We start from the raw sequence: 25,929 nt of genomic DNA on the forward strand, positions 1-25,929 counted from the left end.
TCTCAACCAACCTCGCCGTGAAGTCCCGCCTTCTCTGCTAATATGCTGCTTTATGATTGGCTGTAGTATGAATACCGACTAGTATTGGCTGTTAGAGGTGTCAGTAAAGTAGCTCATGGGGTTTGTCTGGCTGGAAAAACTGCAATGTAGGGGATGGGTAGGGTGACAAGGTTTGCACATACGTCGAAGAAGTGTTCCCCGTGTGACAAGATACAAACCTGCGACCTATTCTAGTGTATTTTCCTTCGCTTTTGTGTGTCAGTTTTTTTTAGCAAAGTTGCTAGTGACTATTATTGTCAGTTTTGTATTGGAGAGGGTTAAAATACTGTACGGAGAAACTTTCCAAAGGAGTGAGATTCAAAACGAGACAGGTAAGCAACTAAGTTACAGCGACCTCTGCTTTTGGCATTTGTTTAACATTTTTCTTAGAACTGAGATTGAAGGTTGTTTTAATTATCATATAACAACAGAGCGTATTAAAGCATGCCTTGCTATATTGTCCATAACGTTAGTAAACTGTGTGTTTGCAGAATTGCCATTAGGCTGTAAGTTATTTATGATGGAGGAAGCATTCCGTGTCCACGGTGTTACATAAGTTATTAAAGTGATATTACTGTTTAACTCTCGCTTTTCAGTTTTTCTTCATCCTATGGGATTGATAGCGATCTTGTTAGTTATTTTTTTATATTGCGCTTGTGATTTAATTTTTTAGTTTAATAATGTTCAATCTGTCGAGCAAACAGGACCTGAGCAGGAGCTCAAATTTTCACTGGGATAATTTATTTGGACGCAGTGAAATCCAGGTTATTGTTTTGTGTTTGCCTTCATTTGTCACGCCCATCTCCATCCCAGCTGCAGGCCAACATATCTTACACCTGGCACTGGGATTTAAACCTCCAATTTCACGAATTTAATAGATTATAGATATTATTATTATTAAAGAAAAGAAATATATTTTTGAGATGATCAGTCCAAACCTTCATAGAATTGTATTTTTGAGATGTATGGCAGAGTTTCAATGCAAAAAAACATCTTCAATGCAACCAGGACCGAGCTGTGGAATAATAGTAATATGGTGTATCAGATGGGCTGATACACTATTGGCTGTGATCACTGTATTCACGTTCAAAGCATGATTGTCATGATACATACATATATTACTTTGCTTACCAACATACACTCAGGTACTTTTTTTCTTATCATCTGTGTTAACAGGAACCATAAAAATGAAACTTGGTAGGACTACTGCTTTCTTTGTTAGTCTAAGGAAGAACTTCCTGGTTACTTGATTTAAGGAATCACACTGTGCTCTTCTTTTAGAGCCACATGCCTGCCGAGCTTTGGAAACTGGGCAAACAGCACACGTCTGGCTGGTCTGGCATATTTAATTATATTGACAAGGACTGCTTGCAGACATTGATGTAAAAGATGTCCTGTTTAGGCAAATGCACTTTGATCAATATTTGTGAAATCTGAGCATCTTCCAAGGGGCTCTCAAGGCTATCAATTTATAATGTGTGTGTGACTCAGACAAAATTTGAAAAGTTATTTGACCATCAGCCAATTTGGTTTAGACTTTGTGGATCCCATGAATGCATGAGCTTACCATCTAAATGAACTTGTTAGATAGTTCAACTCAATGCCAAACATGATTTAAAATACATTTCTGTGACTTTGCACACTCAAGTCCTTGATAATCATGCATAATTCTCACAGAAGCTCTGTGCCATATGTCGGAGCAGTCCAGCCATTTGACACAGGTGGTGAGCTTATTGGATTGAATTTATTGGATTGGGGATTGTATGAAATTACAAACTAATGAGGTTTGAAAATTGAACTTAATGAGCCTTTTGGCCTTCATTTTCCTTTTCTGGACTGGGTTCTTAGTTTACCTGAGAAAGGAAAATGAATACCAAGTTGAGGCATTGGCTCTAAATATGGATGCTCTTCTAAGTTTTAGTAAGCGAAACAGAAATCCAAAATTTACCTGCAATAGAAAGTAGAAGACCCTTATTCAGATGATGAATAAATGAAATGTGTTCTCACAGTTTCGGTGATGACTCAGCTGCTATTTAGTGTTATTCTCTTAGGGTTTTCACATGCCCAGAAATACACACCATGCAGACGCACCTTTTTCACAAGTCAGTGAAAGAGGAAGGTTTGTCATATGAAAACTGTCACGTTTGAGTTATGTGCCTTGCGATGTCCCTGAGAATAATTGTTTTAACCAAATTGTTCTGGTTTGCTTCTGGATACTGACATGATTCAAATGAAACTTAGCAGACATATCGATGTTTCAGATTACCCTAAATCAATTAATAGATGAGATGGGACCTTATACCGAGTTACCAGTTGATGGGGTACACCTTTACAATCTTGTACAGTCTACTACAATAGACTGTTCTCACAGTGGACATTTAAAGTTGCCACTAATGCAACAGATGCCACTAATGACATTAATCGACATGGTACTTGTGATTGTCACAGGGCCCTGGAATAACGCATACTGGTTTGCTGGGATTGCTTACTGGCCCACCTAAATTAGTGAAATCATCATTAAAGTTATAAGTTACACATGTGCTTTTTAAACGTATACATTTTCAGAATGTCTGCTGTGATGGAAAGCAGACTAAAACTTTGCAATAAATGCTATTTTTGTAAAGCTTTTTCAGTTTTGTTGACATTGTGGTGAATAAGACTTGATTAACTTTATGATAGTTATCAAGGCTGTGGTTAGTGGTGATGTTGTATTGAATTGCATTATAGTGAGAGGAGTATCTAATAGCGGATAGCTCTAATAGGATTCTCTTAATTTATGGGGATATACAAAACATCAAGTGTAAACTAATCAATAAGGAGGTATGAGTGGTAATGAGTACAATGTGAGTGATGCAGAAACATGGACAGATGTAGAATGCAAATTTAGGTCTTAACATTTTGAAAAGTTTGTGGAAACAGCAGTATATTTGATATTTGTGCTTTGTGTTAGCAAGAACAATATGTTCGCTCTTAGAAACAGAAAGCAAAGTCTAGTTTCTTGTTGAGAAAGTGTTTGAATCATCATTTACCAAGGATCGGAGCTTTGATAAATGTGTCTTCTTGCATCTAAATTCTTCACTGTTTACTGCACAGCACAGTATTGTGTAATATCATGTCACTGTACAACTAACTACGTCAGACTTTGGTTGATAATGCAACACTATTAAAATGTTATGCAAGAGGCTTAAATACAGGCGAAATTATTTACTTGGTCAGTCTTTTTAAAATGGATGCTGAAGGTGAAGCATTCTGCTGGATTGTCAAGAGTGTCTGGTTATTGTTAGTGTACAGTCAAGAGCCCTCTGGGGAACAGCGTAGTCTGGTATTGGTAAGATGAGAGGACTAACAGAATCTGCCATGTGGATCTGATGGATAACAGTGTTCCATGCAAGCAGCTGAGTGAGGATTAATAGGAGTATATTGGACAAGTTGGATTTGGCTCCTCAGAAAATGATAACAACCGAGTCTTAAAGTATGTTTGGGGGGAATATGTTTCTCTTGTTTCAAACCCATACCTACCAGTATCTTTTCAAGAACATAGAAAAGGAATTGTGTTAGTCATCGTTTCAATCAAACAAATATAGGGCAAGACCTCAACCTAAGATCTTTAACTCCTGCTCGCTTAGAGAGTTGACAGCTGTTTATGTCGTCTATATCTCTTGTGGGAGGCGTAGTGTTCCGCTGAACAGGAAGTAACTCTGCTTAATAGGAAGCCTCATAAGAGCCTGTCATCATTTTCAGAGAAAAAATCTAACATTTAGCCATTTCCCTTTTGTGAGTGTGAGAGTTACTCTGTTTAGGCAGTGTTACAGTGTTGTTGCTCATTATCAGTCTGTGCTTTTCACTTTTTTTATGTAGGTTTTAGGAGGTGTATGTCAGGATGGCCCAGTGGAACCAGTTACAGCAGCTGGAGACCAGGTATCTGGAGCAACTCTACCATCTGTACAGTGACAGCTTCCCCATGGAGCTACGACAGTTCCTTGCCCCCTGGATTGAGAGCCAGGACTGGTGAGAAATAATTAAATTCCTGGGCTCTGCTCTGAAAGCACAATTGTTGCTCCTGTTTTCTAACATAAACCATTACATTGCTTTTATCCTCCATTCCCTTCAGGCTGGCAGTGAGCCACTCACCATGACTTGCTAATAATTTACTTTGCAGAAAGCTATTGTGTTTTAGCACATTGTCCCTACCTTCCTTATTATGCTTTCTTCTTCCCTCATGATACCATTACAGGGATCTCATGCATATCTTGTATCACACTGCACCTGAACAATGCTGTGTTGAGTGTTTTTTCTTTTTTGTAAAAGGCCAAATTAAAAAAATAAACTAAAGAGGTTATGTTTGCAAATGTCCAGTCAGTTAGTTAGTTATTTATCTATCTCACAAAATGCCCCAAAGGTGTGACTGAAATTTGTTGCCTCAGTGAGGCCATAGGCCAAGTAACAAGTGATTAATTTATTGCAGATAGCAACAACATTTGGCATCCAGCAAAATGCTTTTTACCCCCGAGTAGTCTCTCTCATGCAGGGTACAGAATTTTTTTGAATGTCACTGGATGTGAAGCGCCGAGAGTTGAGCTTTTACCGACTCTTAAAAGGAAATATAAATCATCATAACCTGATTACTTTATCCTTTCCTTTACAAGGGCTTACGCTGCCAATAAGGAATCTCACGCCACACTGGTTTTCCACAACCTCTTGGGAGAGATAGACCAGCAGTATAGCCGTTTCCTACAGGAGAACAATGTACTCTACCAGCATAACCTGCGCAGGATCAAACAGCATCTTCAGAGCAAGTACTTGGAGAAACCGATGGATATTGCCCGCATTGTTGCCCGCTGCTTGTGGGAGGAACAAAGGCTGCTGCAGACTGCCACCTCTGCTGCACAGGTACAGAATGCTATAACAATCTAGTTCCAGGCTTTACATTAAATTTTAAAGAGTTTCAGTTTATGAATTGTGATGTAGTACACCTTTTTAAAGCAAATCATATACACATATCAATCGGTAATCAGGTCATTAACAGGTATGTGTTAGTACAATGGCTCTTAATCTTAGTATACTGTATCTTTTGTTCTTTATCAGGATGGCCAGGCAGCCCATCCCACTGGCACTGTGGTGACAGAGAAACAGCAGATCCTGGAGCACAACCTTCAAGACATCAGGAAGCGAGTGCAGGTTAGTCTTAATTTAGTATTTGAATGTGCGGCACCAAGAATAATGAACACTACCGTACCTTGATGTAAGTTGTCTATCTTGACATATTATCATCTGCTTTTCTACAGGATATGGAACAGAAGATGAAAATGCTTGAGAACTTGCAAGATGACTTTGATTTCAATTACAAGACATTGAAAAGCCAAGGAGGTATATTTTAATTAACATTTTTTTTTTAGCTTTAGCAGTAATATTGATGTTGGGAACATTTTTAACTCAGTCTCAGATAAACATTTATGATTTTTTTTTAAATCAACCTTCTGGTATATATTAAATGCATCTAATTTGTTAGCTGACCTATGACATGGCCACTCTCTTTCCAGAGTTGTCCCAGGACCTAAATGGGAATAGTCAAGCAGCTGCTACCAGACAGAAGATGGCTCAGCTGGAGCAGATGCTCAGCGCCCTGGATCAGCTCAGGAGGGTGGGTGTCTACACCTGACTATCATCTTTGCAACGGCAGAGGGATTTACGGATAATAATTTTTTAAACTTCGATAAAAACAATAGCACAGTGTGCAGAAGTAAAAATACCAGGCATGTCGATCATATTTACTTCTACTTAATGTATGCTTTGCTGGTTGTCTTGTAGCAAATTGTGACAGAGATGGGAGGCTTGCTGACTGCCATGGATTATGTACAGAAGAACCTGACAGATGAAGAACTGGCAGACTGGAAGCGAAGACAACAAATCGCCTGTATTGGAGGTCCGCCTAACATCTGCCTGGACCGGCTGGAAACATGGTAACAAGGGAATTTTAAGTTTATTACACAGTTTATTCAATAATATCTGTTGACCACATATGGTCAAGATGTTGCTACAAACTGTAAAAAGCGCAGGAAAGTTTTCGTCCTAAAATCAACAAGAGTCATAATAAAAAGTGTGATTATGATTTAAGTGTCTAGCAAAGTATTCATGGTTGTTTTTTATTCCAAAAATAGAATATTTTGGCTCTTGCACTGACTCTGCACTCGGTCTCTTTTGGTCAACTATAAGCATGATTTATCTTGTACAATGTTTGACTGGAACTGGATATTATTTTCTATCCAGGATCACATCCTTGGCTGAGTCCCAGCTCCAGATTCGTCAGCAGATCAAGAAGCTGGAGGAGCTTCAACAGAAGGTGTCTTACAAAGGAGACCCCATCATCCAGCACCGGCCTGCCCTTGAGGAGAAGATCGTGGACTTGTTCAGAAACCTCATGAAGAGGTACTGCATAGGATGAATCTAGTGTTATTATGAGCTGCATGGATGTTCATTCTTGACCTTTGGGAACAATCAATGGTGAAGAAAATGTAATCTCAAAGTTCCATGCACTAATAATCCAAAGCTTTCAACAGCATATCATGGTCTTCATTCTGTAAATGGAATTGACTCTGATGTAAAGTTCACGCTTTGGTCACGCGATGACATCAGAGCCAACTCCATTTACTGAATGAAAATAGTAACATGCAATTGAAAGCTCTGAATCATTTGTAAGTGAAACCTTTGACCTAAGATTCTCACCACCTTATTATAATTGTTGCTGGAAATCTTTTCTGAGATACGATCCACTCTATCCACTCTTTCTTCTAGTGCTTTTGTGGTTGAAAGACAGCCTTGTATGCCCATGCATCCAGACAGACCTCTGGTCATCAAAACAGGAGTGCAGTTCACAAACAAAGTCAGGTAAGATGCTGGCTTTTAACACTGAACTGAACAGAAACAACATGTGTAATTTCATACCTTTTTTGTGATGGAGGGTGCAAGAGTTACATCATCGTGTATCCTAATTAGTTTTTTACAGAGAATATTTTTATTCTTACTTTTCCAGGCTACTGGTGAAATTTCCTGAACTCAATTACCAGCTGAAAATTAAAGTTTGCATTGACAAGTGAGTTTTTTTTTGTTGTTCTAACGTTAAACAGTAAGTCATCACATGTGTTTGACTGAAAACCTTAGAGGAAAATACTGATTTACTGATTTCAACTGTGTATTTTTCAGGGAATCTGGGGATGTCGCTGCAATTCGAGGGTAAACTTCAGTTTTTTTTCAAGCCCGAGCATGTACTGTACACTATTTTAGAACAGCGTCTCACTTTCTGCCTTCAATTTCTTAGGTCACGAAAGTTTAACATCCTTGGCACCAACACAAAAGTTATGAATATGGAGGAGTCAAACAATGGTAGCCTGTCAGCAGAGTTTAAACACTTGGTGAGTTATCGAGCTGAAACACTAAGTGCTAGACAGTGATGAGGTTCTCTGATAAAAGCCTGATACGGAGTACTGACTTCCTGTTTGTTACAGACCCTGAGAGAACAGAGGTGTGGCAATGGTGGCCGGACCAATAGTGATGTAAGTACTATTTCTATTGCTTGGTGGAATAGTCATAGTAAATGGCGGTAAATGTAAATCATTGCTCAAATTGTTTGTTGGCGATAGCTGTATTATATGTGTAAGAATGATAGGTTTTGGTTTAACTACTTCAAGAAAGATTTCTTGACCCCTGATTTACATAATCAGTGTGTGAAATTTGATTTTTGAATAATCTGCTCTGTTTAGGCCTCTCTGATTGTCACAGAAGAGCTCCATCTTATCACTTTTGAGACAGAAGTCTATCACCAAGGCTTGAAGATCGATCTGGAGGTCAGTACCACGTCTCTGTGTCTTGAACTTGGAGGTGTAAGTAACGATGTAAGTCACCAGACAAATTAGTCATTAATAAAATCCTCCACCTCCAGAGACTGTCACCTCCCCTGCTTCTAAATAGGATGTTACTTAAAGACAAACCAAGTTTGATTTTTACAACTTTCCCCAATCCTCCGTGGGCGTCCCTCAAACCTCTTATGTTCCATTCACAAGTGTGTGACCTGTAGTCAAAACACAACAAGCTCTGTCAATCTCAGAGAAGCATCTGGTGTCTGTGACAGAATGACTTTTCTCTTTATGGCAAAACAAAGACCTCCCTCAGATTTATGGTATTTACTTGTTGTGAGGGCAGGCTAAAAGACAAGTTAGCTTGCATTAATAGTCAAAAGATACAATATTCCTACTGTTGACTGGCTAACCTTTTCTATTTCAGGGGTGTGTATATCTACAGAGCGGTTATTCTGCTGCCTGGTCATATTTTTATTATAATATTATATTATTATCATACAATTCATTTGTGAGTTAACTGTCATACTTTAAATCCTGATCGGGTGTGATGTCTGCATGGGTAGCTGAAGACAGAACAACCATTACTTCAACATATCTTGTGTTAAGAACAGAGCAGAAGTAATGAGAGGATGTCCTGTAGAAGTAATATTGCAAGAAAACATACTGAAACATAGACAGACATAGAGGAAGCAGAACATTTTTGCATCAATATACAAGCGTAAATGTCGGCAAGGAATAACAAACACTTTTTAAGAGAAGAAGATACAATAAACCATATTGTTACTGATTTCCCCTCTGTTTTCGCAGACTCATTCACTGCCTGTGGTAGTCATTTCAAACATCTGCCAGATGCCCAATGCCTGGGCTTCCATCCTGTGGTACAACATGCTCACTAACCACCCAAAGGTGAGACAGCACCCTCTGGTGGAACGGGGCTGAACTCTGCTGACTTCACTCACAATGGGGAGAATGTTTTACACATTACAATTGTAGTTCTGTTTGTTGTGGAAAAATTAGATGTTTTAAAATATGTTGGGTGTCTGTGTGTCTTTGTACAGAATGTGAACTTCTTCACCAAGCCACCAGTGGGGACGTGGGACCAAGTGGCTGAGGTGCTAAGCTGGCAGTTCTCCTCCACCACCAAGAGAGGCCTGACCATTGAACAGCTCACCACACTGGCTGAGAAATTACTAGGTGAGGTGAAATGCCCTCAAGTGTCCAAAAGCTTTTAACCAGCCATTGTGTCGTATACTAATGTGTGATATCATTCTTTAATTGTCCACCTAGGGCCTTGTGTCAACTACTCTGGCTGTCAGATCACCTGGGCCAAGTTCTGTAAAGTACGTCACCTATTGTACCAACCACATATGGTTCAACCCATCTTATGCCATTCTGTTGCTTCAGTGTGAGTTTATTTGTTCCTTCCTCTTTGCAGGAAAACATGGCTGGCAAAGGTTTCTCCTTCTGGGTGTGGCTGGACAACATTATTGACCTGGTGAAGAAGTATATCCTGGCATTGTGGAACGAAGGGTGAGACGCCACCCTTTGTTTACAGTCAAGTATTTGAGTGGTCACTGGAACTGTCTAGTTAAGAGTGGATATAAAACTAGAAGCTCGGTAATCCTGACTTAAACATTTAAAATGTATTTATCTGACTTTCTTTTCCTCTCTTCAGGTATATCATGGGCTTTATCAGTAAGGAGAGGGAGAGGGCCATTCTTAGTCCAAAACCTCCCGGCACTTTTCTGCTGCGCTTCAGTGAGAGCAGCAAGGAAGGAGGCATTACATTTACATGGGTAGAGAAAGACATAAGTGGTATGTATTTAAGGGTCTCCTTTTTAGTATCTGATAACAATTTTCAGGATCTATTTTCTTTTTTTGACACTGAGCTATCTTGTGGTGTTTATAGGAAAGACCCAGATCCAGTCAGTGGAGCCTTACACCAAGCAGCAGCTCAATAGTATGTCTTTTGCCGACATCATCATGGGCTACAAGATTATGGATGCCACCAATATCCTGGTTTCACCGCTCGTCTACCTCTACCCCGAGATCCCCAAAGAGGAAGCTTTTGGAAAATACTGCAGACCAGAAGCAGCTCCTGAACCTGAGATGGGAGGAGACTCTACGAGCAGTAAGTCACTTGTTCCTGGTATAGATGCAGATTAACAGAACAATAGAGTCTTTATTGTCAGCATTTTTTTTTGGATAAAACTTTTTTTTTTTTCCCCTCAACAGCTATTCAGCCATACTTAAAGACAAAGTTCATCTGTGTTACCCCGTAAGTATCTAGTATCCTGATCTTTCAGTTATCAATATATACATGGAGATCTCTTGCCACCATCGCCAGACATTGACTTATGTTAGCTTTTATGACTCACTGGGATGTTGTCTTTTATTAAGACAGAAGATTCTCTCTGTTCTCAAAATCTATACTTCCTTTTTTAGTTTTTTTTTTGGTGTGAGACAAGTGTTGCCAAATAGTCAAAAAAAGGAGAACAAAGCCGATTTCAGTCTGACAGTGAGTTATTATTGTTGTCTTAGGACCCATGAGCCTCTTCAGACTAAGTATTGTTTACCAAGATATATGTAAATCTGTAGTCAATTTAGACAGACTGCAGTTCATGTCTCATCATCTATTCTCAGCATCCAGCCGGAAAACCAACCTGCTCAAGATGATACATCTACTCTTAATCTATATAACAAGGAGGTTGTGTATTGTTGCGGCTCTCGCTACCACCAAATGTTGCTTAAGCATTTAAACTCCAAACGGTGTGTTTTTAGTTGAAGTTACACCTAAATTTAGAGCTGTTCATGTGTGATCAGACACAAAACATTTTGCTGCTAATATGAAAAAGTCCAATATGACAATAAAAATCAACATAGCAACAAAGCAGCAACCTCAACGCTGACTGTATGCAGAATATTAGGTTTGTAAAACTAATATTTAATTTAGAAATGTAAAGAATAGATGAGTTACTAAAATGAAGTATGGAGTCTGAGTTCATGTAGCTTTTCTTAATGCCATATATTACCTGAAGGGCATCCTCAACTGTATTTGTATTGGATATCTGGACTAATCAATAATAAATGAGAAAGAGGAGGATCAGCTGCAGGTGAGTTTGATAGGGAGAGGTCGACTGAGATCATAAGGGGTGTACGCACAGGCCAGTCAGCCATGTGTGCTTTGGTTGGTAGTGGGTTTAATGGCGTGCTGGTGCGTTGTGAGGTTTGCTCAGTGAGATCCTGACCTGTCTCCGTAGGTGTCCCTCCGTGTTCATGGACTTGCCGGACAGTGAGCTGCTTGGGAACGGATTCCCAGGGTAGGCGCTCGGGGGGAGGTGGCATGTAGGGCTGTGTGTGCATCTTGTCACTTTGTCTGTGTGTTTGATGGGGTGGGGGGTTTTTCAAGGACATTGGTGCAGTTCAGTTCCCCCACCTACGTAATTCCTGTTTTTGTTTCTAACTCACAGGCACTTTTCCTCGTTCTAATACTAGAGCATCTGCCTGCCATTCATCAGTTTTTCATTTGGTTCAGGTCACACTCTTGTTTCCCAGACATTTTTTGTCATCATTTTCTTTTTTACTCATTAACCTCTGATGTGTGTATTACACAATGCAGCAGTCCTTTTGTTTTTACTTGTGGTAGATGTGCGGTCGGTTTGATGAAGACAAACACTGATGTAAACAAGTTAATAGGTGACTGTTAAGATATCAGTTGTGGTCAAGTGGGATGACAAAGATGTTGTCACAGTAGTGACATTGAAAGTAAAAGTACTTCTTCTGACGCAGACAGGAATGTGTGTGTGATGTGTGTGTGATGTGTGTGTGTTTATTTCAGTTTGTAATGAGTAATTATACTTTTTTTTTTTTTTAACATATTGTGTTTTTTGTTTTTTTACAGAACAAACTCTGGAAACACCAGTGACCTGTTCCCAATGTCACCTCGCACCCTTGATTCCCTGATGCACAACGAAGCAGAAGCTAATCCAGGACATTTGGGTGAGTCCATTTCAAACATACTACCCATACGTACGTATTTGTACTTCCTCAAATTTGGTCCTCTCAAAGATACAAGTACAAGAACACAAGCGTACACTGCAGAACCTGAGCTAATATTAATGTTTGGATTTGGATTTTCCTCCACAGAATCACTCACTTTGGACATGGATGTAGCATCGCCTATGTGAAGAGATTTTTCAAGTTTCTTTCTTTCGTAGATTACTGTGTTTGGATTTAATTTTATGTTGTGATAGAGGATTTGATGATGATTTCCCTCTGCCACTGTACACACAGTCTGCCCTGTACATTTGTACTTTTTTTCCCTGTTCTTGTGTAAAATGCCTCGGTCCTACAAGACACAAAGTTCAATGATTTTGATTTTAGAAAGACTTGCCACTCCTTTAGACTTTCTTATAGTTTTATGTTATTATTACTGTTATTACTGTTGATACTGACTTATTGTATTTCAAGCAGCATCCTACTCTTATCCAGTACTTCATAGATGTCTTTACATACAGTACATTTAATTATCTGAAAATTTATTTTTTTGAAAACATTGTATTTTTGTGTTATTGACTTTTAAAACTGTTGAAAAATGTATGTGTTGTGCTTTTCTTTGCATGAGAAAAATGTAAAGAGAATAATTGTTATATAAGCTATGCCGCTTTAAAAATGTACTTTGACAGGTTTCGATGCATTTAATGGTCTTTTTCAATATGTTATTTTTAAATCCCTGCCAAATGTAATATCCCATGTGTTCCCCATTTTAAATGGTTTCTGTTTCATTTATTATTATTTTTACACAAAATGGAGTATTTCTTACTCACAGCCACACATGAAGCAGAGAGAAGAACAGACAACAGAACTCTGGTAAAAAAAATTTATCACAGTATTGTGAGCAATCACGAGATAACCTGTCAAAGTGGTGCTCTTAAAATATTTTTGTCAATCCCCCCTAAATACTGTAATTTGTGATTACATGCATTGCACTTACTTTTGAAATTCGCTGTTTTAATCTTTTTTTCTTGTGCCTGAATTTACCTGATATGATCTGAAATGTGATGTAAATCATTTTCATGACAGTTTAATTTAGGACTGACTTGTTATTGAAAATAACCATGGATGTGAACGAATATTTCACTCTAACAGAGTGTACAGAATAAGGTGTGTAGTAGTTGACTTTTAAACTTTCATACTGTTGATTAAACCCCGTCAGTTTAGTTAAACCACACATTGCCTGCCATGCCATGAAATTCTCTTCTGTGATGTCATGTCAAAGAGGGTTTCTGTAAAATATGCTGTAAGTATTCATTATTTGACAGAAGGCAATAAAAACAAGTTAGCACTAAAAGTAGTCTATTATTAATCTGTGTAATTATTGACATTCAATTAAAATATACAGTACCAGCATCATAATAGCGTCTGACAACTAAGAAACGGTTTTTGCAGTTGTGTAATGCGATGGCAACATCACATTATATACAAATAAATAATGTATATCACCATGGCACTGTGTAAATAGGAAGATACTGTATGTAAATTACTGGTGGACTCAAACAAACAGAATATCAAATAGACTGGCAACACCGACAGGGACAATAATTCATAACTTATTAAACACAGCCAGTTAAAAACAGCTGTCTGCTTAACTCCATGTTTGTGGTCACTAGTATGAAGGGCAAATTAAGATTCAACATGATGGAACAAACTGAAGTAGAAAAGACTCCCTGTGATGTGTAACCTGGGTCATGATTGCTCGAGCATTATTGTTGCAATCGGTGTTGAAATATTGGATTTTTAAATGAGTCACCTAATTATGAATGATTTTTTAGTTGATATGCTAACCAACCCCTACACTTGGTATTTTAACCTTGAGTCATTCCTACAACCTTATAGAATACTTTGGCACTGCATATGCAACATGTTTAAGATGTTAGGTGCAGATACCAGATCAAACAATGTTGGATGTGGAAATTACTGCTTATGGATCAAGAGTCTGGACACTGTTGCTGCTCAACTGGATGAGAAGTGACAAGCTGAAGTTGTTGAGCCCAGCAATCCCAGTCTAGCAAACAGACATTAGAGGACTTTGTTGTCAAAAGATAGTGTAACAGAGTTAAAATACGGTATGTTTTATTGGAGCAAACCATTCTTAGGGGAAATAATGTGCTGAAAGGCACCAATTTAGATGAGAAACCAACATCAACAAGTGATAAAGATGTTATCTGAATGCAGAATTTAGGGCTCCTGTGGGTCTTGCGCAACCTATCCACTGTAAAATGAAATTTACAACAAAGCAAAGTTCAAAGTATAATAATATATGCTACATTTTTTTTTTGCACTGAACTTGTGAAAATAAGGCATTTTACAAGAAATTTGTTGGGTCCTTGCATGTGCAAAGATTAAATATAAATTCAGTGGAGAAGTCCCGTTTTTAACTGTTGTTGGTGGAAACAGTGATCAAACATACTCATTGTTCTTTTTTTATTGGTATTTTAAACATAATGAGAAAAGAAAACAAGATCCTATGAGTTTGAAAGTGTGTCAGATGTGATGATGAGCAATTCTATTGTAAGTGGGGCCGGAAAACTCTCATTTCTGGGATTTGAATGTTACATACAAGAAGTGGACTGACATCACACTTCCTATTTTCAATTTGAGTCCAACAAAAACAGCATTGATGAGAGATCTCTAAACACATGATTACTGGACTTTCCTGACTGGAAACTCCATTTTTGTGTGTGTGCAGCTCCACTGCATCTTAAGCTCTAACAGCACTGATGTGACTGCTGGGATTCCCACAGGTCCTCTGGAGAGTATGTGACAGCTGAAATAAAGCAGCTAAGCAAACAGAGGCAGAAGGAAGCAGTTTCTGCATCACTGGGTCTCTGCCTTGCTCTGCAGAGCTTGCTTACTCTCGGTCTCGTGTGCCTTGTTCGTCTGGGTGCTAGGAAATGGTTTGAGAAGACGAGGGGGTGTGGAGATGTACAGCTATTACTGTCAGCAGCTGCTGACTCAGCTGTCTGAGGAAGCAACTGTCACCCTTCAATTCTGGGCTGCAGCCAATTAATCTGGAGAATCGATGAAGCTTCAACAGGGCACAGTGCGGTGACTGGCTTGGTTGGATGTGTGTGTGTGAGAGAGAGAGTGGGGGGCGGGGGGGGGGGCTGCTGATAAATGATGCCTTTTTGACATGGAAGTAGTAAAATGAAATGAAGTCATCAATTTCTGCAACAAGACGGGGGACTTTTTGGATTAGTTACAGTCAGCAACAACATCCAAAATGAACTTTTACCTCTTTGTTTGTCATGACTTTGTCACAAAGTCATGACATCAACAGATGAGACATAGCATTACATATATTTCCACAAACGATGTACTTCACAGGTTTAACATGAGTATTGTCCTCTTCACTCCACTATTATCTTATCGGCTTACTTGTTACTTTGCAGATAACCTTTTTACATTTAAAACATATGATACACTCATAATATGACAGCATGTCACAGTTTAAACTCCCCAATATGATGCAATTGTCAGAATTACGAATATCTGTAGCCTATCACCTAAAACACTCTACTCTTCAGTGTATCAGCTATTTATTTATATCTCTTTGGGCTAAAAGGTCTTCCAACACTCATCATACCTCAAAATGTAAACTTTTACCTTTAATGCACATTTATTGCTAATTTTCTTAAGCAAAAATATTGATTACAGGGTTTTAAACTTGTAAACGGAGTATTTTCCAGTTCTTTTATTTAAGTCAAGGATTAAAATACTTCCCCACCACTGCACAAAGCACCACTCATCAGGTCAATGAGGACTATAATAATCCTACTATAATCCTCGTGTGTGGCTGTATAGGTTCAGTGAGGTAACAAAGAAACAATAAAACAAGATGAAATATATGAATGGCTGATACATTTTTCTGCTTTTTGTTTTGTTTTGTCTCACGTAGTGAATACAGTATGTGACTCTCTTTGCTGGACGAGTCTCAGGCAAACATTTCATTTTGGCATGTTTATCTTTGCTCTCTGCCATTTCATTTATCTCTCTCTCACTCTGTCTGTGTGTGTGTGTGTCTGTGTGGTGTGTGTGTGGGTGTGTGTATGTGTGTATGTGTGTGTGCCTTTCTCACCCAACAAACTGATAATGATTTGACAATTAAATAAACTAATTAATACAAAATCAATTACATAATAAAACACATAACCATCTAATAAAAGCTTATGTACAGTGATGGGAAAACCCAACTGAAAAACACAAACCTTTTTCCTATGTCCATGCCTGAATCTGCGTGCATATTTATTTATTTATTTATTTGAACACATTTGAAGTTCAACAGTTGAATTAAACTCAGTTTTGCACCAGAAGGTGTCGCTATTCTCCAGATGGCGGAAGGTAGACAGATTTGGGAGCGATGCTGCACGACATGGAGTTGGATTGAAGATTTACTGAAGGCTACAGTAGATTAGACTTAATCTAATCAACCTATCTGCTCATAACTATGTGCAGCAGAGAACAGCTTTGATCACAGCAAGTCAGAGAAAAGTGAGTCCGAGCTTAATGACCCGCAGCAATATGAAAGCAATTCAACTCAACGCTCTCTCCCATGTGTTTATTTATTAGTAATTTATTCATTTATGTACCACATTTTTATCATTATTATTATTTTATTATATGTTGTTGTTGTTTTTCTTTATTTTTACCCTTGTATGAATGCATTTATCAATGTTTAGTATAGCCTACATAGTCTTTTAAAATGTTTTAAAATCAAAACATTGTGTATATGACATTAAGCATAGACTACCAGACAATGTGCACAGAAATCAATGAAATAAGATAAAATAAAATAAAACAAGAAGTTTCAGTAGGCTAGATTACAAGTTATAGATGTTTTTTTCTGCTGTTAACTTACAGAAATAGTTCATCTATTTAAAGACTGTATGCAGCATTAGTCCCAAATCAATCATCACTAGGACAGAAATCAACAACAACAACAACAACAAAAAAAAAAACTGTGTTGCTCTTCACAGACATGCGAGAACCGCCGGAAGTGGGCGGTTTGTCAGAGAGAGAGAGAGAGAGAGACAGAGAGAGAGAGAGAGAGAGAGAGAGAGAGAGAGCAGTGAAGTGTGAAGCGAACAGTTGGAAACTAGACGACTGACGGACTGACTGAGAGATTCCTGCTGTGGGGTTGCTCACGTCGCTGCAGCCTCTCCCTGTATTTTATGAGAAAGGACAGCAGCGCCACAGTCGCTCCACAGAGGTAAGTGTGTCCACTTTTTTTTTCCTCTCTCTTTTTTTTTTTTTTTAAATGTGTTTGAATGGTGTTTTGTGCTGAGTGTGTGTGCACACGGACGTCCTCGTCTCGTTTCTCTCTGACGGTCCCCGTTGCGAAAGAAATATTCTGACAGCGCTTTGTAAACAAACTGCGAGTGCGGCAGCGCTCCTCTGCCTCTAGACGCTGCACATACAAGACTAGTTCGGATTAATGTAATGACACAGGCTATATGTTTTGGATTTTTTGTCTCTGTTACTTTTAATTAAAATATCTTTGTAGTTTTATTAACCCAACGGGGGTGAATCAACAGGCAGGACACCCTGCGCAGACGAAGGAGTCCCTGTAGTGTCTCTATAGTAATACGTAGCTATACAGCGTGTCTGTGCTGCCTGTCTGTTTACTGTCACCTTTTCTTAGGTTATTTGTTAGCACTTTTAATCTCTTGTGTTGTCTATAACAGCCAAATGTCAAGCGAGCTTTATGGCATGTGGCGATACGGTGTCCTCACTGCTATTATTATTATGGAACTATATAAGGACTGACTGTCATCTGTCCAATATGTGTAAGTTTGTGTATAGCGGTAAGCCTCTATTTCAGCCTTGCATACATCCAATCTAACCTACATGAGGCATGAAGTCTCAGAAGAGGTGAAATAAGACCATGAAGACAAGCAGAAATGAGCCGTAATAATAGGCGTTAGACTGCGCTCTGGAGTCTAATAAAGTGTAATTGGTATGTTTCAAAAGTGTCACAGGTGAAAGCCTGCTGAGGGCTTTTGTTCAGTGACAGACTCTCTGGTACTGCAGCATGTTCAAGGCTTATGTCCTGCTGATAATGGAAAGTACCTTACTTCTTTCTACCTTTGCTCAAATATTGTACTCAAGTGTAACATTTTCAGGTACTTCAGTTGGGGATTTCCATTTTTCTGGGAATATTATACTTTTACTTTTTCATTTCAGAGAGAAATTTTGTACTTTTTACTCCATGACATTTATCTGGCTGCTATAGTTACTTTTCAGGTAAATACTTAACATGCAAACACACAATAAGTTCATAAAAGTTGCTAAAATTGTGGCATTGAGGCCTTTTGTTTAAACTATGTCACAGTTTATGAAGTAATGTCACATGGACCAGCTACAATATAATTTACTGCTTGAATACTTTTATACACTGCTGATCTGTGTGTCACAAATGCCAGAAATAGAGATAATATATACATTCCAGGCGATGTTATATATATATTCACATCACATATTTCTTAGAAAAAGCATGTCTATTAGAAGAATGTAGGGATGACTTCATACAAATACAATTCAAAAACAAGTATAAAGTACAATAAGGTCACTGAGTACCACATACAGTTGCAGTCCATATGGCAATACTGGAGATTTCCAAGAAGATATATTGAATACTTTAGCCCTAAAAGAAATGTTCATTATGAATTTGAAAGGTTTGATTGATTGGTGATAGATCAGGAGTAAATTTGGTGATTCCGAACAGGTCTCACTTTAAATGTCCTAAATATATATTACTGTAAAACAACAGGATGAATTGTTTCTTTGCATTATTGCCTAGAATGGCGAGTTGAAAAAGCATGAAAATAATGGTTCATAAAGGTCATTACAAAGCCAACTGTCAAAGCTGCAACACCTGACTCCTGAATCAAGACCCTGGTGTTTGTGCTTGCTTACAAACAGAATTGAAATGTCACTAACGCTTTGATGCTTCTGTGTCATTTCCAAGAATACGGTGTATTGTGCGTGTATCTTTGTGTCCTTGTGTATTTGTGGGTGTAGAGATGAGCTCACCTGCAGCGATTGCAAACTCCCGTTATGCATCCTTTGTCATTATGTTGCTCTGTGAATGCTAAGTTGCTCCGATAAGACTTGTGTGTGTGTGTGTGTGTGTGTTTTCCTTTGGATACACTAGCTATATTTCTTGCTGGAGGTGACTTTCTCTTGTTGCTCTTAGTAATTGAGAATTACATGTTGTGATAATGACTACTGCCCACTGGGATAACATCCCTCCTTGAGGCTGCTGTGTGAAAAAGTTCAAAGGAGCCTCTTTGAGTCCTTTCTCCTCAACACAGAAATAGGAATTGTGAGTTTGGTGACACCTTCCTGTGTTTGGCTTCAGGCTGGGTTTTCAGCAGTCCTGAAATTAGCTGATTAATAATAATAATAAAAAACAAATTAAATCAATTAATCCTATTTGTCATTTATGAATATTTGTGGGAATTGAATACCTTTGCGTTTTGGACTGTTTGTCAAACAAATGAAGCTATCAGAAGACATCACCTTGGACTCTGGGAAGTTGCAATAGGAATTTTTAGCTTATCTTTTGACATTGTATAGACTGATCTTTCACTTTCTTAGTTTATGACCCAAGAACCTAATTTGGCTCTTGTCACAATGACAAGCCTTAATAATAATTTCTCTTTTTCAGTTCTCTTTTTATCTTCTCTTTTGTTGGTCATTTATGCGCGCCTTCTCTCACAATCAATAAAACATCTCAGTCAAGCTGTAATCTACAGGAAATAATTGTCAAAGCCTTTTAGCATTTAACCCTGTTGGCAAGCACCATGTCACCCTGCATGCTCCCTCTGTCACTTGTGCTGTAAGTGCTGTGCATGGTGCACGAGAAGGGAGGGTTTTCCCAGGTTTCTGTGAAAACGAGGGTGTTTTGGGTTGGCGTGGGGACATTGCATGCTGGCCAGGCATGAATTGGCTGGCAGCACACTGTGTCCTGACAGAAAGACCCAGATGCAGGAGGAGTAGCGGCAGGGGAGATAGGGGAGCCCAATGTTTTATCCTACAAGCAAATTGTGCCATGTGCTCACAGCATGGCATGTCCTTAAGCTTGTCAGTGCTTCTTACTCTTTCACTCGCTGCTGTCAGACAAGTATAGGGTCCATCCAGCAAGCCTGAAAAAGCTGATGAGAACATTTCAGTACTGTAAGTTGGGGGGGCTAGTTGCGAAGCACATTACAGGAGGCATTTTCTCAGCATTGACATGATGAGTAGCTGGAAGTAAGCTGATTACAGGAGTGGTTTTGATCTGACTGAGCTATGAGTCAAAGGTGTCAGAATCATTTATGCACTAATGACTGTGCTTAGCATGGGGCTTCTCGCCAGTCTGAATAGAGGAGGAGAGGATGGACTGACGAAAGAGATAACTGGAAGGAGACCAACAGTTTTATTTGCTTGTGATCCAGCTCTTTGGTGAAAGTTTGGTGCAAATGATCAAAGCCACTCAACTAATGTAACATAAACTATCAAAGACAAACAGGGGGATGAGGAGAGCTTCAAAATGAAAGAAAAAGGGAAACATTCAAAGGGAAGTGATCAGGAAGCATGTGGTGACATGCACCCTAACCTCCTCCCCCTTTCAGTTGGGCTAACGCTAATCCACTGGTCACGTGACCATGAGCTTTTAGCCTGGTCTAGGCCAGGAGTGCTCTGATCCATCTGTCGAATAGCATTGCTGATTGTTGGCATCTACAGAATGCACTCCTGACCCATGATCACTGCCTGCTCCACACAAGACTCAAATTTGATTGCCATCAGCTAGTTACTTCTGCATGGTTTTATCAGCAGTTTTATGAAATTTCTCTCTCCCCCCCGCGTCAGTGTCTTTCCTGTCATCCGTTTTTTTTCTCTACTTCTCTTTCTGTTTAATTGAATTCCTCTTCTCTTCCCGTCTGCAGTCAGTTCAGTGAATAAGTGGGAGGAGGATGACAGTCAACCCTTCTAGACACTGAGAAGCATGATAAGGCCTTGGGTTATTATCTCAGTGACACAACAATAATAGCAAGAGCGCTCAAAGGCGAGTTTTCACTGAGCCATATGAAGGAAGTCACAAATCAGGAGACGAAAGTATGCGCTTCAATTCCCATAAGTGTTGTTAAGGGCGCTTCCTATTTTGTCGCTGTGATTTTAAATTGTGTAAGGAGACATTGGACAGAGGTCAGCCCAGAATGGATATACATGGTCTGGATTAATCATTTTCTCATGTTTACACAATACCTCTGCAAGACTAAACAGACAGGAGCAAAATCCTGTTGCAACTTTCTACTGTGGCACCACAGCACCAGGCTTGACTTGAACTTGAACTAATGCGACTTTGCATTCATCAGAAGCTTACTTGATTTAAAATGTTGAATAAGGTTCATTGATGTGACTAATCTGAGTATCACTATCTTGTTTTATTCAAAAACTGCATTTAAAAGCTCACTTAAGATTATAGCAATTTATGTTGCAAGTCTCCAACATTATCTCTTGTCCTTGATTGAAGTTGTTACGCTTCAGTAGGAACACACACGCCCAGCTGAGGGTCGGTAGCTTGGATTTTAGCAAAAGCCTGCTTGTGAGCGACGGGCAAGTTGTCTTTTTTTAGAATCCCCAGAGCAGTTTGGGGAATCTGAGTTAGAAAAGAGGAGTTGTTTTCCACCCCTCTCCAAAACTAGCATCACTGTGCTCTTTCAGCTGGGATCTTAACCCCAGAAATACCCCAAGAGTAGCTCAGTGACCAGTACTGTAGCTCTGGAATATGAACGTTGTACAAATACAAATCTCCCTTTGGCTGTTGATGCATGTGTGTCTGAGTTCAACTGTTAAATAAGAGTTTAATAATAAAAGGATGACGTGCTGTAGAATCTTGGATTTGTCATTTGGTGAGTTATTGATCTCTGACTTTTTTTTGGGTCATTTTCGTGTTGGAAAGTTACAGTGTGCAACCTTTTTTGTGTTTTATTAATGCCTTGGGCCCTGAGTCATGCTTGATCTCTCATGCGTGAATTATGTGAACGAATGGCTTCATCTAGGCCCTAAAGGAAATTGTATCATGTGAAGTCTTGAATCTGAAAAAGAAAGAGAGGCACTCTGTTTGTTAAATACAGAAAATGTGTGGGACATATTGTTAGTGACAAGTAGTGCAACTGTCAAATGTTGTATCATTGCAACTGCTCTTAAGTATGATTGACAAAGAAGGCGTCAGTATACTTAAGTGCAAGTTAACAGAACTGATAGATAAAACTGTGTAAGATAGTAAATTGAAAAAACAGCTTTTAAATTCATTCTGACAAGTGGGGTAGAACACAGGATTATTCACAAATCCTTTTCATATTATCAAGTCAGATACAGTGATTCCTGTCCTGGCACCAAAGCTTTTACTCTGTTTGCAGAGTGTTAACAGTTAATGTTTTCATTTCACACCCACACTATTCACGCTGTGGGTCGTGACCTTATATAGCCTGACCTGCTGGCCTACTTCTTCTGGCCGTGTAGTTTATCACACAGTATGAAGTGACCAGGAAGTTGTACCGTATTTAGCACACTGTTATCTGACAATATGTTTCAGTTAGTTAGTCTATATTAATGCTGATAGTAACCAAATTTGAAGCATACATACATTTGGCAGCAATTAAGAAAAAAAAGTCCCAGACTTAGTGAAGAGATAAACGTCATTATTCTCTTGTCCTTGAATGCTCCCTCTGAACTAATATAAGCTCTTGAAATGGAGTAAGGAGTGTGATACTGTGTGCTAACCTTACTCGGCATAACACCACTGCAAACTCATACATACATTCCCATATGTACAGAAGTTTGCAGTGAGGTTATAAATTGTCTTATAGATTGCCATGATTTAACTGGATTTTATTGATAAATGTCAGATGTTTCATTGGTGTGGCAGATCCTTACTGCAGCGTGAAAGTGTGCTTGAACAGCCTGCGTACTGTCTGTTAGTAATACTGTGGTAGAAATGCACCAGAGACTAATTATTCTTAACAGCTTTGTAGGTGATCAGTGTTGTAACTTCAACTTCATCAGCTCGATGGTCCGCCTTTCAGATTTTGTGCGATTGTGTAATTTCATTTAATTTGAACTTAAAAGTAACAACTTGCCTCACTCTGAGGCAATAAAGTGTTGCCATATGCTGCTCTCCTCAGCTTCATTTGGTCGTCCAAGACTTGTCCCTCGCTTTAATTAGGCTGCTAGTCTTGATATGCAATGTAATCTGAGGCTGATGTAACTACATCCGCCACCACAGGTGTAAAAGAAGCAAACAGAAAAGAAATCCAGGAAGATAAAGAAAAAGCCACTTCAGTACATGTTGAAATTGTGAATAAATTATAAAACTTACAGTCAAGATGCAATCACCAACAAATAATGGTCAGTGCCTTTTTGTGTTTTGCCCTATTGGCATTACTAGTGTGCCTGGTGCACAGGTAGGGCAGGACTCCCAGATTTTTGTAAAAAAAAAAAAAAAAAAGGCTGTGTATTCAGGTTGACCCGACATGAACTGGCTGCAAATTTGTGTCCTGATGACCCAGATAAAGAAGAAGCAACAGCAGGGAGATGTGGATACCCCACTTGGTGAAACTGTTTTCTTAGTCCATTTTTATTGTATTATTAACTTTTCCGTTGGTGTCCATCCTGGTACCTAATGTAACCTGAGGCTGAGGTAACCGCATCTGCTGCCACAAGTGTAGAAGAAGCAGACAGCAGACAGGAAATAAACCTAGAAAAATGCCAGTTATCACTAACATAACTAACATAATTTTGTATGCAATTTCTTTGAATTTTTTGTCAAAATCTTTTACCTCAGTTTGTGCTGTGACGTGCTGTGTGAACACTGTGCTCCCTTTGCGAGCCACAACTCAGCTCGCTTGTTTTTTTATAACTTACTGTAGATAACTTGCAACAGGAAATAGGCCCCAAATGCAGACTCCAAGACTCAGCAGGTAGGGTTAAAGCAGTTTACTAGGTCAGTGTTCAGGCTTAAAGTAGGCAACAGACAGACGGTCGAATCAGGCAACAGCTCAGATAATCGACAGGCAGGCAGTGGAAAACCAGAATAGCTAATGAGGAGCAGGTGTGCACGCAAGTGATGACACAATGACAGTCAGGTGATCAGAGGAGGAAAACTTACTAATGGTGCCTCTTGACACTGATGGTGTGGCATCACCAAGTGGGTAGCTCCAGGTCTGAGAAGTGAAGCCAATGCCAAAGTGCCTTAAACTTGCGTTCTCTCTAATGGCCAGCAGGGGGCGACTCCACTGGTTCCAAAAAGAAGTCCAAACGTATAGAAGTCCATGAGAGAATGACCTTACTTCTTACTTGATTTATTACCTCAGAAAACACTTTCCTAATGAGTTTATGGTCTCAATCGCTAGTTTCAAGTCTTCCTCAATACAGCATGATGTTCATTTTGTAAATTATGGTCCCATTTAGAGTAGAATAGATGATAAAGCAGGATATGCCTTAGGGCGCGGCTACCTTGTGATTGACAAGTCACTACCACGGCAACAACGTTGATAACGTAACACAACCATGGCGTAACCCCAGATTCACAGAGTATAGGCGTTGCTGTCGCTATTTCACTGTTTTTCTTATTTCAGTTCTTGAAAGTTAATTGTAACATTTTGGTCAGCTAAAATAGTCTTGTTCAGTGTTTGGTTGTACTAAAAGACCCTCTAAGGAGTCAGATGGTCAGTTTTTCCGGTAAACACATTTTGTTTTATTGGTTTTAAGCCTGTTTTTCACTAGAAAAAATAAGAATTAGCATTATCAGAGTTAACCATAGACTGTAAATGCACTGTGCTAACCAAGCTAGCAGCTAGCGCTATGGTCAGGTCCACCCCTTGTCCAAATATAGTTACTTCTGGCTCCAGAAATCAAAGATGGTGATGGTCAAATCCAAGATGGAGACGGTCAAACTGTCAGACTCGAGGCTTTAAAATGGCAGTCCACAAACCAATGGGTGACATCTCGGTGACTACATCCATATTCTTTATATATATATATATGTGCATGACTGAAATAGGTCCCAATCCAGAAGGCAGATCCTTTGAATGACATGGCTCACAAAGGTGTGTCCTTTGGAGCAGCTGAAGGTCAGGCTGTGCCCCACCCTCCCAAAGAGGATAGTCTAACCTCATAGAGCCCAAAATTTATGATGCTTTCCTCACTAATGGATAATGTCACATGCTGTATTTATAGTTTCATCAGCAAGACAATCCCCTAGAATGATCAACAAATTAGTCAATACCAGTGCTACACTCAGTTCATGATTACAGTATGAGCTGTAGTGTTTAGCTTCAACACATTATGGACAACTGGTAAACCATTCCAGGTTAGTGGTAAATATAACTAAATGACCTATATGTCTCTGGAATGTCCCGTGATTAATAGCACACAGGCTGCTTACAAGAACAATGGAGTCCTGGCTACCATTATTTTTATACAATGCAATGGCTTTTTCATTTGAAGTGAAGTTGAAGTGACATACTGTATTCACCAGTGACTCATCACCATCTGAGATCAAGTACATGATAAATACAACAATGTTATATGATATTTCCTCCGGAGGCTGACAATTACAGACAGATTTCTGAGGTGGATATGATATTGATATTTGAGAGTTGTAAAAAAAATCTGATACAGATATATCAACTGATTTTGCTTTTTAACATAAACACATAACATAAACAAACATTTCTCATGCAGTGGAGACATATATAACATATCTTTGGTGTTCCTGTTCTGCTGTTGCTTATCGATTGGCATATATGCCGATACTGATATATGCATAATAAGATCATATTTGCTGATAATATTAACTGTGAAAATGTATTGGTCAGGCTCTAACAGACTCAAATGCAACCTTACTGTTTCACCAGGACAATTTCAGACAAATGGCCAGGCTTATATAGGGTCACAAACACACAAACTAAGTATAATAAATGTCCCAATG

General features: G+C 39.0%; 2 protein-coding genes across 4 annotated transcripts in view; both read left to right on the forward strand.

Moving 5' to 3' along the window:
- The first annotated feature begins 113 nt into the window (after window positions 1-113).
- stat3 (signal transducer and activator of transcription 3 (acute-phase response factor)) lies at window positions 114-13,242 on the forward strand. Of its 2 annotated transcripts, XM_042391753.1 has the most exons (24): window positions 114-371; window positions 3,898-4,047; window positions 4,686-4,929; window positions 5,125-5,217; window positions 5,325-5,406; window positions 5,580-5,680; window positions 5,848-5,999; window positions 6,307-6,465; window positions 6,832-6,924; window positions 7,070-7,129; window positions 7,240-7,269; window positions 7,355-7,448; window positions 7,542-7,589; window positions 7,797-7,880; window positions 8,700-8,798; window positions 8,951-9,086; window positions 9,180-9,232; window positions 9,328-9,422; window positions 9,568-9,707; window positions 9,802-10,023; window positions 10,128-10,170; window positions 11,153-11,212; window positions 11,794-11,891; window positions 12,039-13,242. In XM_042391753.1, exons 2-24 carry the CDS (start codon window positions 3,920-3,922, stop codon window positions 12,077-12,079), a joined length of 2,355 nt encoding a protein of 784 aa, XP_042247687.1. In that variant the 5' UTR covers window positions 114-371; window positions 3,898-3,919; the 3' UTR covers window positions 12,080-13,242. The 2 variants fall into 2 exon arrangements, with proteins under 2 accessions (XP_042247687.1, XP_042247688.1); XM_042391754.1 differs by lacking the exon at window positions 11,153-11,212 and having other exon boundaries at window positions 115-371.
- A 3,769-nt stretch (window positions 13,243-17,011) lies between these two features.
- stat5a (signal transducer and activator of transcription 5a) overlaps window positions 17,012-25,929 on the forward strand; it is a 57,323-nt gene continuing 48,405 nt past the window's right edge. The window contains exon 1 of one of the 2 annotated variants that reach the window (XM_042391749.1): window positions 17,012-17,160. In XM_042391749.1, coding sequence (XP_042247683.1) covers window positions 17,123-17,160 — 38 coding nt within the window. In that variant the 5' untranslated portion in view covers window positions 17,012-17,122. The remainder of the gene's footprint in view (window positions 17,161-25,929) is intronic. The other variant, XM_042391751.1, reaches the window with a different exon arrangement.

Source organism: Thunnus maccoyii, chromosome 18 (assembly GCF_910596095.1).
Source record: "Thunnus maccoyii chromosome 18, fThuMac1.1, whole genome shotgun sequence".
Taxonomy (NCBI): domain Eukaryota; kingdom Metazoa; phylum Chordata; class Actinopteri; order Scombriformes; family Scombridae; genus Thunnus; species Thunnus maccoyii.

Excerpts from the sequence above, each read along its gene's own strand:
- stat3 (XM_042391753.1), top strand. The coding sequence starts at position 3,920 with ATGGCCCAGTGGAACCAGTTACAGCAGCTGGAGACCAGGTATCTGGAG. Across the intron at positions 10,171-11,152 it reads AAGTTCATCTGTGTTACCCC|GTGTCCCTCCGTGTTCATGG; the intron begins GTAAGTATCTAG and ends CTGTCTCCGTAG. Across the intron at positions 11,892-12,038 it reads AGCTAATCCAGGACATTTGG|AATCACTCACTTTGGACATG; the intron begins GTGAGTCCATTT and ends TTTCCTCCACAG.